The sequence below is a fragment of the Anomalospiza imberbis genome, chromosome 22, assembly GCF_031753505.1.
Source record: "Anomalospiza imberbis isolate Cuckoo-Finch-1a 21T00152 chromosome 22, ASM3175350v1, whole genome shotgun sequence".
In the NCBI taxonomy this organism is placed as follows: Eukaryota; Metazoa; Chordata; class Aves; order Passeriformes; family Viduidae; genus Anomalospiza; species Anomalospiza imberbis.
The window spans coordinates 1,815,133-1,831,551 of record NC_089702.1 but is presented as its reverse complement, the minus strand read 5'-3'; the positions used below and the strand labels follow the sequence as shown (position 1 = coordinate 1,831,551).

The window sequence follows — 16,419 nt, the reverse complement described above, 5'->3', positions numbered from 1 at the left end:
TCCCTCCCCCATCCCTGGGATGCATTCCTGCAGATGTCAAGGTAGACAGAACTGCCTTCAACAAGCCCAGGACCTGGGGCGTAGTTCCTTCATGTGCCCAGCTCCAATTAGTCAGATTTACTGCAGCCCTGAGAGGCAGCTCAGCCTCTCCTGGGGATCCAGGCTGCCCCAAACACGAGGTGAAAACTTCTCTTCACTTCCAGCTTCACAGGGACACCAGGAACTGGCCTTACAGTGCTTTTTGTGCAGCGGGACTGCTCCAGGAGACCCCCGAGGCTGCTCCCCCACCAGCCAGAGCTGTCACACCTCTGGCACACCCTCACCCCCCCCACCCAGCCCTGCTCCCTCCCGTTCACCCCCAGACCCCTCACACACACCTTGGCAGCTGCACAGACTCCCCCATCCTACTCATGCCTCCCCTGTATCCCCAGCTACTGCTTCAAACTGCTGCAAAAATCACATCAGTGTGCAAGAAAACCTTCATTGTGCAAGAAAACCTTCTGAGACCTTTCCTTAGACTGCCCTAAGTGGCTCAGGTGAAGACTGAACAGAGCCCTAAATGGCATCTGGAAATAATTTTCCCACTAAGAGCTGATGGCTGATGGGAAAAGTGTCCTAGAGGACCAGACTTAGATTTCCCTTTACTCCAGGAGAGAGTGGGGATGACTTGGAGCAGGGATGGCATGGACAGAAGAGCAGGAGGTGAGCAGAGAACACTTTAAAGCTGCAACCCAAGCTCTGTCAGCCCAGAGCAGTGACCCCACGTGATGCCAACACTATTTCAGGCAAATCTGTGCCAGTCAAACATAATAAAGTCCTTGTGTTTACTGAAGTTTGAGATGGGTTTCTCTGCTCACTCTCTGTGCTCCACGTTGCCATAGCCACTAAAACCCATGTGTTAGGCCTTCATTAGGGTTGGGTTTTGTTTTTGTTTTTTTTTTTTTAACATCTCCTTGGGAAAATAGAGGAAAGATCTGAAAATCTAACAGAGTTTGAAGGAATTGGAGTGGATGACAGTGAAAGAAAGGTGTTTTTATTGACAGTCTGTAGCTGCTCCAGTTCATGGGCACCCAGGCTCTGAGGTGAAGTGTCCTCAGAGGATTTCTGGCACTTCCACTTCACTCATTTCCTGTGATCCCTAAGCCACAGAGGATTTTTGTGAAGAGGTGAAGAACTGAACCCTGGGCAGCACCATTTCTCCTTTTTCTGCCCTTCGGATATGAAATCTGGGGTTCCAGTTCTGCTCCTCTGCTCATCTGCTCAGAATTTATCAAGCCTGTGATTCACAGCTGTCCCTAGGTGTTCCAGCTCAGGGCTGCCCAGAGGGGGAGGCAGCTCCTTCCTGCAGCACCAATTGGGATACACACAGAAAATGTGATTTCCCCAGGTTTACAAGAAATCCAGGGACAGATAAAGAACATGGGCCAGCAAAATCATGTGAGGAGCTCTTGGGAAAGTTGAGAACACAACACAAGTTTCTTGATTTGGATCTGAGAACAGGCACTACAGCAGGTTACACTGCTGATGTTTTAAAATGCAACCTTTCACTTGTAATAAAAATATATTTTTTGGTTTCTTTTAAAAAAATCAAATTTTTAACAAAAATATATCTTTTGGTTTTCCTTCTTAAAGGGGTAAAAAAAACAAAACAAGACAAAAAAGACACAAAAAAACCAAAAAAGCCCAACAAAACAAACAAAAAAAAAACCCAAACAAACCAGAAATCTCAGGGCCTTGGCCACAAGACTGGGATATTGCAGGAAATTGGCTCAAAAGAGTTTCTACCATCACTAGCAGACAACAGATATCCCAAGTGGAGGAATTCTACTTAGAATAGTTTATAAATAAGTGGAGTGAGGTAAAGGATATTTGCAGGGAAAAAAAAAAAGAGCTATAAAGTTATTGCTAAGCCAGTAAAAGCAGTGGCAAAGGGTTTTGTTAATCTCAGAGGTGTTGTCACAGGATGGCTCTGCCCAGGTAGGACCAGCCCAGGTAACACCAACTCACAGCATCCCCACCAGAGGTGAAGAGCCAGGAACAGCAGAGGAGCAGAGCCTGAAGAGCCAGAGGAAACACAAGGATCCAGGAGAGAGGTTTGGCCAAGAAAAATAAGAGCAGGGAAGTTTAGAGGGAATGTTAATGTTACCTGTCACAGGTTAGCAGCAAACAGAACCCTCAGGATTTCAGTAGTTTAAGATGGAAGGAGTCAGACAGTTCATCAGGCTTCGAGGAAGGATTTCCTCAGCTCTTTACAGATTGTCTATAATTATTTACCTTAGGGCTGATGAGCCATCAGAGTACTAATGTCCTATTTTAAGTCTAAACTTCCACTTTAGACTCTAACAACAAAATTTAGGTCTTCAAACCAGCAAACCCAGCTTGTTTTAGGACTTGCTAACCCTTGAAAGACCATTGCCCAAGAGATCCACCTCCAGTTCTGCTCCTGGCCATGCCCAGAACTGAAATTCAACCTCAGCACCCACCTGTGCCACCCTTCACCTGTGACCTGGGGTGGACCTGCAGGTCAAGCCCTCTGACGCCTCTCACTTCTCAGGGCTGCACCACAGGCCTTGTACATCCCCTGCCATCCCCAAAACTCTGAGCCAGGGCTCTAAACCCCCTCTGAGAGCTCATCCCAGTCATCCACCTCTTGCTGTGAGGTGTGGGTGGTCCTCTTCACATCACCCTGAGCCTGGGGTGACTCCACCAGGAGGGGTCTGAGCTCCTGGGGCCTCCCACTCCTCAGGGGTTCCACACGTTGAAATCCACACCGAGCACAAATCCAGGAGACTCCATGGTCCCATCACCTTCCCCAGGCACTTGGTCTCTTCCTGCTGGTACATTCAGATGGAGAAAGGAGGAAAAGCTAAAAGAAGGCAAAGTTGCACAGTTAGAGCCCAAGGGGAAGGAGAGGCACGTTTCCAATGGGATCACAATGTTCCTTTGCTGAGAGCTGTTGGAATAAACCAAAGGATCCCCTCCAGCAGCTGAGCTTGCAGTGCCACAATGTCCCACAACACACAAGGACCTCTGTACTGACATTGTAAAGGCAGCAGGACTTTTCTTGAGCAGCCAAACCTCTGATTTCCTCAATTCCTTTCATTTCTGGGCATATTGAAACTGGGCTTTGAGAGTCAATATTGCCAAACTAGACAGAGTGATGTGATTGAAAAGCCCCTCAGTTAATAAAACTGTCACTCAGCAGCACAAGGAGGTATCTATGAGTGAAATTTTGAAATTGTACTCTTTTGGGTAACTGTCATTTGCTCTTAGAAATTACATTTAAAATTAATGTTTGCTGTAGAACTTATAAATATTTGTTCAGGCTAGCATGAAATATGCCCAGGATAATTTTAGCATGTACGCATCAGATTTTCATTTCGCATCAGAGAAGACTCAAAGTGAGTCTGTTCCCTTCACAGCCAATGGAGTCTTCATCCCTGGGAGACAGGTCCTCCTCCCTGAGGAGCCGTGCCTGCTGCCTCAAGGCTTTGGGGATCAAGGCTGACACAGCCAAAGACACAGCTGAGAACTGCCAGTGGTTTTCTGCTCGTTTTTCTGCTCATTTCACTGGGAGAATCTGGGAGCCAAGAGTCTTCTGTAGTTAGATCAGGGACAGGCAGGACCTTCTGCTCCCAGGGTCTCCAATCCAAAGCAATTACAGACACACCCCAAACACAGTCTCCTCACAAAAGGTGGGGCAACGCAAATTCCTTATGATGCTGGGACAAGCAGATATTCAGAGAGCAGTGGAATGGAGAAGTTAAAGGATTTGGGGGGATGAGCATCTCCAGAAACTTCCTCAGACACCTGTCAGAGCCATGGAGAGCATTCCCATGAATTCAGTGTGCTTGGGATCAGCCCTTCACTGTGCATCTTTGAGGACCTGCCCCTGGCCACATCAGTGTGTGGGAGCTTTGTGTCTCTGTTCTTGCTGTAGCACAGCCTGTCCCAAGACACACTGAGAGCTCTGCCCCACCACAACAGCAAATAAACCTCTGAATTTGGGTCTGGGGTCACTTTCCCTCCTAGTTCCTGCAGAGGAAGCACTTTGTAGCTCATTATTGGCTTGGTTTATAAATACCAGCAGCCAGAAATGGATAAGGAGCATTTTGTATTCCCCAGTGTCTGATGGACAGGAATGTCTCAGCCACCACAGAATCATTGAGGTTGGAAAAAACCTTGAAGATCATCAAGTTCAACCATTAACCCAGCACTGCCAGGTCCACCCAGACCGTGATGATGGTCTCCAACCAACAACACCTCAATTCAGATTTCCCCAACTGGATTTCTACAGTGTCTGAGGATTTTCTCCTCTCCCATGGGCTCAGCCACCTCCAGCATCACCTGAGACAGTCTCTCCATTTGCTGCCTCTCTAGCAGTGACACTTCAACGACAAAAATTCTGCCCCTTGGTACTTATTCTGTTTGTGCAGCTTCAAAATATCCACCAGTACACACCTGGGCAGCACTTCCAGTTCTGCTTTTGCCAGAGCAGCTCACAGGCACTTCAGGGCATTTCACACAGCCCAGGGCTTTGTTTGGGCAGTAAGGGAAGACTGCCTGGGACCATTCCCTGGCCCTGGAATGAGGCAGACAGGGACACCTTCATCCATCCTGAGAAACTCCCTTAAGCTCCAGAACAGGTGGGTCATTAAGGGTCTATTAAGGGTCTAATTGGATCAGCTCCTGTCCCACACTAACCCCAAACTGTGACATAAATCTGCTTAGGGCTGGGTAAGTTGGCTGGGCCAGCTCCACACCAGGGTCCATCTTCCTGCTTAAAAACATGGGCAGTAAATTTCAAGATCTGGAGAAGATTTCCAGCTCGTGTTAAATTTACTGGAGCAGCTTAAATCCATGTGTCCCCAAATGTCACTGGACAATTGCTGCTTTCTTAGACCCAGTTCAATAAAACCCATCTGGGTTCCAGGGAGATTTGCCAGGACACCCAACATCCCCTTTGGGATTCAAAACCCCCCAAAAGAACAAGAATATTTAATACCTATGGTGGGTCACAGTCAGCTGGAAAACCCATTGGAGTCAGCCTGGAGGAATTTGACCTCAGTCCCTGCAGCAGGTGCAGGCAGTGATGGAGAGGGGAAGAGTTGCTCTGTCCTCCCTTGGGTGTGCCATGGCCAGGACAGCGACCACCCCTTCTGAGAGCAGCACTGCCCCAGCTCAGCACCCAAACACCAAAATCAGGCAGAGCTGGCAATCAAGAATGGCAGAAGCAAAAGGCAGATGCATCACAGGATCATGGAATGGTTTGGGTTGAAGGAACCTTAAAGATCATCTCATTCCACCCCTGACATGAGCAGGGACACCTTCCACTGTCCCAGGCTGCTCCAAGCCGTGTCCAACCTGGCCTTGGGCACTTCCAGAGATCCAGGGGCAGCCACAGCTTCTCTGTGCCAGCATGTGAAACACAACAAGGAATTTGTTTGTGCCCAGAGCCTTAAGATCCAAAGAAGGTCTAGAGCTTTCAAAACCCTGAGATGCCTTGAGCTGCCCAAGACAGGACCTTGAATCTCCATTACTGCCATGGCTCTGAAATAAACTGATTTGTTGGCTGCTCCTAAAGCACCTGATCTCGAGGTGGTTCCACCCCAGGGCAACAACAGAGCTGCGGTTGCTGAGATGCTTTAGGTTAAAAAGCAACTTGTTTGGCTTCTCCCATTTCTTTGTCCCATTCTGTCGAGTCATCTCCTCCGACTGCACAATAGCTCCTGTTAAAACAGGCTCTCTACCCAGTAACAAGGATTTTTAAATAAAATCTTTGTTGGGTCTATTTGCAAATCATGAAACTGATTAGGGTTGGTTTTTTTTTTTTTTTTAGGGTTACATGTATGGGGTTTTGATAATATTTTCATCTTCCTGCACCCAGAGATGCACTTCACAAGCAATCCTTTTGTGGGACACGTCCCCATCTGCCTGCTCCCCTCTCACCATGACATGGCATTTTTTTCTCAATAGAAAGCCAGACTGCCCCTGCTCCCCCCTCCATCCATCACCCCCACACGCTGAAAACCTGGGCACTGCAGGTTTCATTTCAACTTTATCACCAGTTTTGCCCCCACCACCACATGCAGAGGATTTTCTGCCCCTCTGTGCCCCCATCCCTGTCCATCTGAAGAACAAGTTCTGTCTCACTCCCACTGTGAGATTAAGCTCGACCACAGCCACCCCTCACCACAGCCACCCTTCATCCTTACCTTGCCGAGTCCCAGCATTCAGGGGCAGCACATCCTGGGCTCCAAGTGAAATTGGGGTGGGGGGAAAAAATTAAAAATTAAAAATTTAAAATCCTCGCCCCAAATCGCAGTGCCCCAGTGGAGTGTGGTGCACAGAGGGTTTGTCCGTGGCAGCGAGGGCTCGGAACAAAGTTGTGGGGTGGAGGGGGAGGAGAGGGTGATTGACAGCCCTGGGCTGAGCCTCATCCCTCACCTTGGGCCATGCGGTCTGATTGGCCGCCTGCTGACATCCCCGAGCCCTGCACTTTTTAATAGACGCTTTTGGATGATCTACGGGGGAAAGGCTTGGAGAGGTGTGTTTCTGACAAGCCAGAAAGTCACCCGAGCCACGAGGGACTTGGCTTCACTCTTTTACCCCCTTTTTTTTTTTTTTTTTCCTTTTTTTTTTTTTTTTTTTTTCCTGGGAGGAGGGGGATTCTTCATTTTGGCACTTCATGTTTTTCTGAAAACTTCGCGGCGATTTTCCCCTTGCACCAGCCTGGACTAATGGATTACCACCTGCTTGGACTAATTCTGTCTTTTCTCTTCAATGGCACAAAGGTCTTAGCCGGTTACCCAATTTGGTGGTAAGATTCCTTCCTCCCCTCGCCCTTCCTCTCCCTATGATTGATTAATGAATTCATTAATTATTAGCCATGGGAGCTGTGTGTTCCTTCCTTTTCACCCCTCGCCCTGCGGAGCTGCCCACGGCTGCATGGTGGAGTTGAAGCGTAATTTCTTCAGATTTGACCAGTAATTAATGAAATCAGTGAAAAGTTTGGGGGTTATTTTGAAAGGGTTTCCCTTTGCGCAAATGGAGGCTTCCCTACCACTCTTAATTTCTCCATTTTCGGCACTGTAGCGATGGGCTCTTGGTTCAGATGTGAAAGGATGCGGTTTTATTTCCTTGTGCAATGGGAATTTTGCCTCTCGCATGACTCTGCCACAGGGATTTTCTTCCTTTCCATGAAACTGCAATTGATCCTTAAAAAAAATTAATTATATTTTCTGTTTGGTTGCTGCGTTTTTTGGACTTCTTTCCCTTCTTTTGTTGTATTCTGTCATGTGAATTTAGTCCGGCAAATAACGCAAATGGCACCTGAGAAAACATTCATTAGTAAAATTGCTCAAAGGTGGATTTTGTTAATTTTAATTATGGAAATGTCGCTAATTTCCTTGCACCAACGAGAAAAATAAATTTTAAAAGAATTGGTTGTATCTTGTAATGAGGCTGATAAGTAACCTGAGTTACTTATTTTAAAAATAAATCTAACTCTATATGAATGAATACAGTAACAAAATGCAATTGGAAGCCCTTTAGAACAAGAAATATAGAATTAAATATTCCAGGTCATTTAAATCCAGCAGACAGCGAGTTGCATAACAGAATATTTCAGTTTATTTCTGTCTTTATGTAGGATTTCTTGCTGGAATATCTCTTGTTAAGTTTCTGTATGTGCCAGGTAGGGGCTGTGAGCCTGATGATCCGTAGGGAAAAGAGGGAGATGGTGGAATTTGTTGCTACTGAGATTCTTGGGTTATTTTCACCTTTCCAGAAAAGTCTCTCTTCTTTATTACTGAATTAGATCCTTTCAGTGCCAACATGGAGATGGCGAGAAGTAGGTGGGAGTGAACTTGGGAATGGACTGCCATGTCTGGGAATATTTAGAATTCAGGAGGGAAAAGACTATTTTTTTTTTTTTTTAATAATCCATTTAATACCGTGGACTTTGGGAATGAGAATGTGCCATTCCAGAGGAGAAAGACTGAGAGCACAATGAGAAGTCCCCGCTCAGGAAGCGTTTCAAAGCTCCGCAGGTTCATGAAATGGCTAAATCACAGCAGGTTTTCCTGGAGAATTAAATTATTTCCTCGCCCTGAGCGTGGCTGCCGAACTTCAGGCCCTCAGCCCCGGGCAGGGGAGGCTCCTGAAATGCAGACAGCAGCACTTTGATTCCTTCCATCCCTTTTCTCCCCCATCTGGGCACCGCTGTGCGGGCACGGCGCACGCGGTGGAACAGGTCAGAGTGCCAGGGCTGGGTCTGAAGGCAGGAGCTGCCTGGGGCAGAGACACCTCGCCATGACATCAGCTCATCCCACCAGCCCCTGAGCTGCCTCAGGCTTTGATATAAATCAGGATTTAATGCCCAAATCAAGGAGGGTTTCAACTCTCAGAGCGAGGAACCAAAACCTTCTCGATGAAAAGGTCTCATTTTCCCCTGTGAAGCAAAAATGTCCCTGTGAGCAAAATGTCTTCTGTGCCTGTTTTCAGGAGCAAATGCTGCAGACAGGTGTCTGCCCCATTCCCTTCTCCCAAACCCCTCTAAGTTCACCCCAAAGGAACAATACAGAGGATGTAGGGCACAGACACCAGGGGCATGGCAAGCAGCATCCCTGGGAAAGGAGGCAGTCGAACACACTCTCCACAGAATTTCATCCACAGATCCAGGTTTTGCGTATTTTTGTAGATTCTGGCAACACTAACATGTCAGAGAGTCTCTGCTGCTCTGGAGGGACGTGAGGAGGTGCCCCATGTAGGGCTGAGGTTGCAAATGCTGTGGGGTTTTAGAGGTTTGTTTAAGGCTGAGGGAGCAGGAGGGCAGGAATACCTGGGCCAGGGCTCCCTGGTGCTCAGGCACAGACAATGCTCCCAGAGCACACAAATTCAAGGTCTCCTTTGGTCCCATTGAAGGCTTTCAATATCTGCTCTGTGGAAATGAGGTTTACGTGGTGGACTCCGGCACGGTGTTATCTATGCTCTTAAAAACCCTTCATTTTCCAGTTGTCTTCCTGATCCTCTGATCTTTAGGCAGGCACAAAGGAGGCTTTGGGGGATGAGCCCCACTTGCAGGGTTCAGCACACCCCAAAACAGGCCAAGGAGAGCAAAGGTGGGGCTCAGCATCAGCCTGGCTCCCTGTGCTGGTGCCCTGCAGCCCTCCAGGCCAGGCTGGACTGGGGCTCCCCTGGGCTTCCTTACCCCCAGCTAAACCCATCTCTGGTAAACTCGAGACCTTCAGGGGGACTGCTCATGTGGGAGCACCCCAAGGATGCTGACAGGCAGTGCCCTGTCCTGCTGGCACCACCTTCCTGGGGATTTTCCTGCTGGATAGGGAATGTTTTGGCAGCAACATCAAAACAGATCCTTTCTGCTGTGGGACAGAAACGAGAAAAAGGTTTATTCCTGTGGTGGGGAGGAAGTGCTTGTGTGTGCCCTAGCAAGAGTGATGAGAATGGGTTCCGATCACCTTGGAAATGGGTTTGGAGTGGCTGGAATAATCCTGCTGCTCCACGGTGCAGCCAGACAATGCCAGGAGCAGTGACACTGCAGGGGATGAAGGCAAAGGATGGAGCTGCTGAGGGTTTGTGGGGTGTGTTTTACTGAGGAGCCAGGGAAGGACGTGGTCCTTCACCTTGTCCAGAGAGAGAAGAGCCCAAGGGTCCTGCCCCAGCTCTGGGCACAGGCACAGGCTGCACAGCAAAGGGAAGGTCCCTGTGCTGCAAACCCAGAGCTTGGGGTCCAGACCTGCTGGTGGCAGCAGGATGGAGAAGCCAAGAGGGGGTTTCAGCCCAGCTGGATCGTTGCAAACTCCCTGACATCGCCCTGTCCCCAGCCAGGCAGCTCTGAGTGAGCTCCAGGGGTGGCTCAGGCTGTGGATGTAACCTCCAGTGAGGTATTTTGACACGGGTCCAACCCTTCTTCACATGCTGCCATCCCATTACAGCCGTGAGAGGGAACAAATGGGGCACAGATGGGAAAAGGTCAGCGAAATGCTGCCTGTGAGTGCTGACAGGAGGAGCTGAGGCCAACAAAGCTCCCTCACAGATGTGTCCAACACTTTGGCTGTCTGGTTAGTGCTGCTAAAAGAGAAGGAGGAGACGGGGAGCTGTGGTGGGGCCATGCAGGCCAGGCTGCTGCTCCTCCTGACCCCCCAGGAGTGGTGTGGGTGGGGGCAGAGTGGGCAGTGGGGCTGTGGGCAGTGAGGGGCAGAGCTGGGCTGACCTGTGGCTGTCCATGAAAGCAGCCCTCAGCACCTGACTGGCCACAAGCGTTCAGGATCTTGTGGCTCTCAAGGGTTTTGTGGGCTTCAGGGTTTTCTTCAGCATTTTCCCCAGCCAGGTTTAGCCAGTGGGAATCCCCATCCCCACCCTGCCAAGTGGGATGGTCAATCCATGCCATGAGAACCAGAGCCTTTGGAGCTGGGGTTCAGGGCCATGCTGAGTCCTGAGCAGCAGCACAGCCCCAGCCAGTGCCAGAGCAGCTCTCCAAGGGTGCACAGCCTCCTGAGCCTCAGCACACCCAGCACTTGGCAGGACTTCCAGGTGGCATCTCCTGCTGGTGTTGTCCCTCCCCTGTGCAGAATCCCAGCGTGGTTTGGGTCGCTTTGTTCCACCCCTGCCAGTGGAGTCCTGAGCTCAAAGTGCTCCCAGAGCATGGCAGAGCAGAGCAATAAGCATTGTGACACTGCTGACCTTCAGGGGGTCTCCGTCCCTCAGAAATGTATCCTGGAGTGCCCCAGCCCCAGGACAGGGCCAGGGCAAGCCTGGGGCCACAGGAGCCCAGGGAGAAGGGCTCTGACTCACTCAAGAGCCCTTCTGCCCTTAAGACACAAACCTCTGTTACCAGTCCTGTAACTGAAGTCAGAAGTAAATGTAAGTGGCCACAAAGAGCTCTGAAGAGGCTGCTTAATTGCAGCCAGTTGTTCCTCATCTGACTCCTTCACTGAAAGCAGCATTTGCCAAAGTGAAGCACTTGCTAAAGGCACCCCAGGGAAGAGCACAGGGAACTCAGGGGGGATGTTTGGCCACCCCACCCTCTCCCCTGGAGGAGCTGGGGTGGGGGAGGCCACAAACCAGTGATTTCCCATGCCACCTGTGCTCCCTGCTGAGCTTCTGCCCCAGCTCTCGCCCTGATGGGGTCAGGTAGGAACTCACAGCCTGTGACAGAGCCAGGGTGATGCCTTGAGAAGGCTGAGCTGGAACAGAGACTGCAGGAGCTAAAGAATAAAGTAGGGATTTCTTAGGAGGCCTCAATGGATCCACCTTGGGCAGCACCAGAGCCCAGCCAGGGCTGCACCCCAGGTGAACCCAAAATGGTCACAAAATGCCCCACAGGTCACAGGGTCTCTCACTGTGATCAGCTCTGCTCCATTTGCACATTGGAGTTCATTGTCCCATTCCAGCTCCAGCCCATGAAGTCCCATCCTGCTCGTTTCTCTCTCTTCAGCCCACGTTGTTTGTGCTCTTGGGCCTGAGATCTGGATCATTTGTCCTTGGTCCCCAGCTGGGGAAGGAATTGTTTTGTCTCCCTGTTCTGTGCAGAGAGCTCACCATCCCCTCATATGAAGCCCAGACCCACACACTAAAGCAGCACAGAACCTGAAAAATAGAAAAGCTCAAACCTGAGGCATCAAGGGGATGGTGACAGGAACAGGAGCTCAGAGAGGGGCTCACCTCAAACACAGTGAGCTGTGGGGCTCTTGGGGCTCCTGTGCTGCTGAGTGGAGGCAGCTCAGGAGGGATGCAGAGTGACTGGAGTGTGGCCAGTGGGGCTGGAAGGGTGCAAAGGGAGGTCCTGGGTCCTGCAGAGTGACCAGGGCAGGTGAGGGCTGCTCAGGGCAGGCTGTGCCTGCTTGGAGGGCTCTCCCAAACAGCACAGGGCTGATCTCTCCTCTCCAGTGCTGGACAATCCAGTGAAGGGCAGTTGCCCAGTAAAGGCTCATTCCTGAGGGGACCCTCCTTGCTGCAGGGAGGTGAGGAGGGACTGTCCTGGGACAGCTGTAGGATCAGACTGCAGCGCCCCGGCTGGTCCCACTCTGAGCAGGAGGTTGCCCTAGAGACCTCCAGGGATCCCCTCAGGCTCCCCTCCCGTGGCTGTGGCACACTTTGCTGAGGCCAGTGCCACCAAAGGTGGTGCTTGAGGCTCCTCCTGACAGACAGCTCCTGGGTCCCTCCATTCCCAGGACACATCTAATGGGGGTTGTGCCCTCACCAGGGCTCCCAGCAGCTCAAACCCATGTGCAGCCACGGCCCCAGGACAAACCTGGAGGCCCCTCCTGTGTTACCGTGGAGTCAGGGATGACACAGACCCCAGATTAGGAAGCTAAAAGCAGCCAATTTATTGGAACCCCTTCTTTATAGCCTGCTCTGATACAGGTGGACCTGATTGACCATTTAATCAACATATTTCACATGATTCATTAATTAAGAAGACATCCATTAGGGTAAACAAATTATGAGAAAAACAAGTTGTTATAAACACCACCTGCAGATAGCTTACAATTCTTTCTCTCCACCTCCCTAAAAGTTCCCAGACCAATTAATGGGAAAGCTTATTTGGCTTTCTCTCTCTCTGACCAGGCTGTCATATCCACACTCCTGCCCCCTGCTCTACAGGACACTCCTGGACCCAGGCGCAGCCACCCCAGCTGGGTCAGGACAGGATTTCAGCTCGTGTTCTCACTCACCTCTCTCAGGGCGGTGTGGGAGCCCAGGGAGGCGTCTCCAGCCCTCCCTCCCTCCTTGAGGGCAGCCTGAGCCCAGGGACAGGGCTCTGGGTCACTAAATCATCCAGACTTTTGAATTTCACCTTCATCCTCTAGCTGACACCCAGGGGCATTTGATTTCTGCTGCTGTCCCGGAGGACAGATGGACATTCCCTGCATGGGTACCAGGGCTGTGGGCAGCAGTAGGAGGGTCTCTTCCCCCTGACACTGGTGATCTGAGTCTCAGTGATGCTCATCAGACCCTTCCATTGCCAGGTCAAACAGTTCAGCATGGCTGGATTTCACGTGGGAAGGCAGGAAAATGTCCAAGCAGCCAGTTTTTGAGAAAAAAAAAAACAAAAAACAAACATTGCCATGGAAGTAATGAAGAGTAAAGATTTGAGCTGTCTATTGGAACATGCAGGTGTGATGCACAGCATTTCCATTATCTCTGGCATGTTTTAACTCAGTGACATTTTCCTCTGACCTGTGCTCCTCATCTCAGTGTCCAAGGCTCAGCGTCAGCCCTCTGGGAACCCCCCTGGTGTGCTGCTCAGGCCTGGGGGCTGCTGGGGACAGAGCCCTTGGTGTGACCCCAGTTCAGCACCCCCAGCACATCTGGCGGTGGTGCTGAGCTGGGCCAGGGCTGACCCTCTCTCTGCCTCACTGCTGACCCTCCCTGCCCTGTCAGCCTTGCCTTGAGCCCAAGTTGTGTCTGTGGCAACCTGGCTCAGCCTGGGCCTGCCCTCTGATTCGTGCCAGGCCTGAGTGAAGCGCCTTTGGCTTGTCCAGCAGGGGTTTTAAGCAGCTGCCTGAACTGGCTGGTCTGTCTCACTGGTGTCTGGTGGTTCAACGTGTGACACCATATCAATATGGAACATTTTTGAGCATTAAGATAGAAAGAATTCTGGATTCTGGAGTCCAGCCATTCACCAGTGTGGGCACATCACAGTCCTTGATGAAAGTCAGGGCTCATTCCATAAACACTGAGTAGCCATTATCATTTTACAACATTGTGAAGCTCGTGCCAAAGGCTTCTTGAAGACAGATTCATGATTTTCTTTGTGTCCACATGGGTGTGATCCTGTCCCAGTACATAGACTGGAACCTGCAAACTGCAGTCCAGTGCTCTGACACCCCTGCTGTGTTTAGGACCACTCTTCCTCTCAGTTTCCCACAGGCAGCAGCTCTAAGTGGAGCTTGGATGGAATTGTGCTCAACCTGGCGCAGCTCTGAAGAGCTCTGAGCTGCACCTCGAGATGCTGATCTGCAGCCAGGGGACTGTGATGGGATGTCTGAGCCAGGGTTCTGCTCTGGGAAGTCACCAAGGCACCCTCTGCTGCTGCTGCCCTTCTGTGAGGTGCAGAAGTTCTGTCTCAGCCCTGATCTTGAGGGGTTGGAGCCTCCTGGCCTCAGCTTTTTTGGTGGGTGGAGCAGCCCAGAGGCTCCAGACTCGACACCTGCTTTTCACTGGCTTTTGTTGGGACGAGACAAATTTGATGTTCACCTGCTCCTGCTCATGCCCACAGCCTCATCCAGTTCCCAGCACCAGTCAGAGGCTCTGTCAGGGATTTTCCCAGAGGACCTGAAATGGGGAGGACTTGTCAGGAACTCGGCAATAAATTCACACATCACGTACACAGCTCATGTTCCCTCACTTACCTGAAGCTGAATTTCAGCCTTCTGTTGGCATTGCAATCTAATTCTTACTGACCTGATCTTTCATTTTTGTGTCTACAAATGGCAGTGGTTCAGTGATATTGATGTTTGCAGAGAAGTCACAGCGATGCTGGATGTGGTGAGAGGTTTCCAGTACCAGGCTGTGCTATTTAAGGTTGTTTGGGTGAAGTTTTCAGGATAAAGGCAATGTCTGGATGGGACATAGGCTGAGATTTCTGTTTGTTGTGCTGTGATTAACACTTGGAGCCCTTTAACACCACCTGTGCCCTGATTTGTTGCAAATCAACATATATTATTAACACAAAAGGTATTAAAAATCTAAACAGCCTATACTTAAAATAAAAACAATTTTTCTGAAGGAAATATAAATGGTGTCTGATTGGAAAATAATCTTTTTCTGGCTCTGGTTATAATTGGAGCCATCCCAGGCTTTGTTGCTGTGTTTGGTGATGGTTCTGCAGGAACAGCAACATTGAGAGGTTTTTTCTCTGAGAGGCCTCTCTCAGAGAGAGGTGCTGGTCTGAGCCTGCTGCAGTCCAGGAGAGCCCTTTGGGATTCAGTTGTTAGAAATCCCAGAGAAGTAATGTCACAGTTCCCTCTTAATAAATCAAAAAGCAGAGAAAGCTCATCATTTACAAGTCCCAAAACAGGTCTAGTCAATTGTGGTCTGTCACATCTGATAGGTTCTATTGAAGTATTAATTCCTGGGAATTAATATTATTCCAGCTTTTAAATATATTAATTTTTAAAAATATTAATATTTAATATTAATTCATGGGAATTAATATTATTGCGGCTTTTTTTAATATTAATTCCATCTTTTCCTGGGATTAGCTTTCCCTGGGCACAGAGGTGTCCTGAGAGGCCTCAGCTCTCCCACTCCAGGAGCCCTCTCTTCCCTGGGTATTGACTGGGACCATACCCAGAAATGGGTATGAAATCCCGTTGGGTCAGAAATCCCAAAATATGGCTCAGAAATCCCAAGGCAACCCCAAAACCAGTGTTTGTTTGCAAACCACGGGGTGCTGTACTGCTCACTGCCCTGGCTGGGATCCCTCTCTCCAGTCCCACATCCAGCAGCCACCGAGGCTGCTGCTGAGGCACCAAAACATCCACGGCCAGGGACTGGAGCCTTGGCTGGAAGGGCTTCCAGGCCTGGAAATGCCTGTCCATCACCAGGGCTGTCAGTGGTGTCTTCTTTGTTTTTAGGTTGGAATTGAAAAAGTAAGTTTTGGGGATTTTTTTGTTTTTAACATGTGTTTTTTATAGAGGTGTGTTTCGTTTTTTTAGCGGTTGGCAGTATTGTAATTTTTTAAAAAATCTTTTTAATGTAAAATTATTCTATTTTATTTTTTGATTCTGTGAAATATATATGTTACAAATTATTATTAAAATTCTATTTTATATATTATTTTTATGTAGAATAGTAAAATGCCATCCCTGGAACATGAAAGAATTATGCTCTGAAAAGCAAATTTGCCCTGATAAAGGAGCCAAAGTCTCTAATTCTCTAATTCTCTAATTCCACTTCTGAAGATAGGTTCCCTGATTTGCTAATTTGCTCATTTGTCTTTTTTCACAATTCACTGAACCTGTCTGCTTTTAATTAATGTTGCAAATCTAATAAAGTCTAACTGGCACCTTTCCCAGTGCTCACACTTCTGAATGAGAAACACTTTCCCTGCTGCCCTCCAGCACCACCCTGGCTCAGGCTCCAGGTCTTCTGCCCCCTTTTCAACAAACAGACCCTCACTGGGGCAGGAAGGGTTACTGTTGGGTGATAAAACCTGGAGGGTTTTTATTCTCATCCCCTTTCTATGTCACAGAGTCACCCAAGTTCCCTGCAGTTACTTTCTAGAAATTGTGGAGATTTATAATTAAGAAATTTGCAGTGGTCCTTGAAGAATGTCCCAGGAGCTTTTCACGGTCCTAACAAGTGCCCTCAGCTCTTTACTCCTCCCTCCTTCCTCCCGTGGGCTTTGGCAGTTTCTCGCTGCCAGGGGCACATTTGCAAGGCAGGTTT

The 16,419-nt window shown here is 49.3% G+C and overlaps 1 protein-coding gene across 1 annotated transcript in view; it reads left to right on the top strand.

Annotated features, from left to right (window-relative positions):
• The first annotated feature begins 6,315 nt into the window (after positions 1-6,315).
• Positions 6,316-16,419, top strand: part of WNT3 (Wnt family member 3) — a 49,521-nt gene continuing 39,417 nt past the window's right edge. Inside the window, exon 1 of the mRNA XM_068212194.1 lies at positions 6,316-6,820. Within this exon, the coding sequence (XP_068068295.1) occupies positions 6,741-6,820 (80 nt within the window). The 5' untranslated portion in view covers positions 6,316-6,740. The remainder of the gene's footprint in view (positions 6,821-16,419) is intronic.